Raw genomic sequence first — 833 nt, forward strand, 5'->3', positions numbered from 1 at the left:
AAACCTTGCAATCAAGATATGATAAAGAGAAAGCAAGACACCTATATGCAAGTAATTTTTTTCTTCAAAATATTTGGGTGGGACTTGAGTCCCAGGTTGTTATAACTTGGATCCGCCCCTGCTCTCTCCTCCTTACGGCTCTCACTATCCCTGACGACGACAAGGTATATTTGCTAGCTAGCTCTTTATTCCTAATCGATATATATATAATCTATCTCTCTCTGTGTGTGTGTGTGACATCTTATAGAAATGGTGTTAAACGTTACTAATGGATTTGATGCGAGTGTGTGTGTGTGTGACATCTTATAAAAATGGCGTTAAACGTTACTAATGGATTTGATGATGACGCAGATTACGGCCATAGATAGAGATTGTAAAACATACGAAATAGGTCTCCCAATCATACAAAAAGCCGGAGTTGAGCACAAAATTGACTACATTGAATCGGCGGCACTGCCTGTCCTTGACAATCTCTTGGGAGAACCAAAGAATGAGGGTGAATTCGACTTTGCCTTTGTCGATGCTGACAAAGATAAGTATTGGAATTATCATGAGAGGTTGGTGAAACTGTTGAAGATTGGTGGGATTGTTATGTATGATAACACCAGGCCCGCTCACCTGCGGGACACTATTTACGGGACAGAAAGGGACGAATCACTCACAGCCTTTGGATTTTAAGTGACTAAATCTTATGGTTATAATGGCTCTAGCCTTTTATCCAATTCTTATCCCAAATTCCCAACTCATGCGACCTGCACCATCTTCTGCTCACAAATTTGTCCAAGCCATGCCCAGATTTTCTGTTGATCTTCTTGTCCTCTCTCTCTCTCTCT

The 833-nt window shown here is 40.9% G+C and overlaps 1 protein-coding gene across 1 annotated transcript in view; it reads left to right on the forward strand.

Annotated features, from left to right (window-relative positions):
• LOC101311294 (probable caffeoyl-CoA O-methyltransferase At4g26220-like) overlaps positions 1–833 on the forward strand; it is a 3,266-nt gene that overhangs the window by 1,690 nt on the left and 743 nt on the right. Inside the window, exons 4-5 of the mRNA XM_004301836.1 lie at positions 122–164; positions 352–588. Coding sequence (XP_004301884.1) covers positions 122–164; positions 352–588 — 280 coding nt within the window. The remainder of the gene's footprint in view (positions 1–121; positions 165–351; positions 589–833) is intronic.

The sequence above is a fragment of the Fragaria vesca genome, linkage group LG5 (genome assembly GCF_000184155.1).
Source record: "Fragaria vesca subsp. vesca linkage group LG5, FraVesHawaii_1.0, whole genome shotgun sequence".
Taxonomy (NCBI): Eukaryota; Viridiplantae; Streptophyta; class Magnoliopsida; order Rosales; family Rosaceae; genus Fragaria; species Fragaria vesca.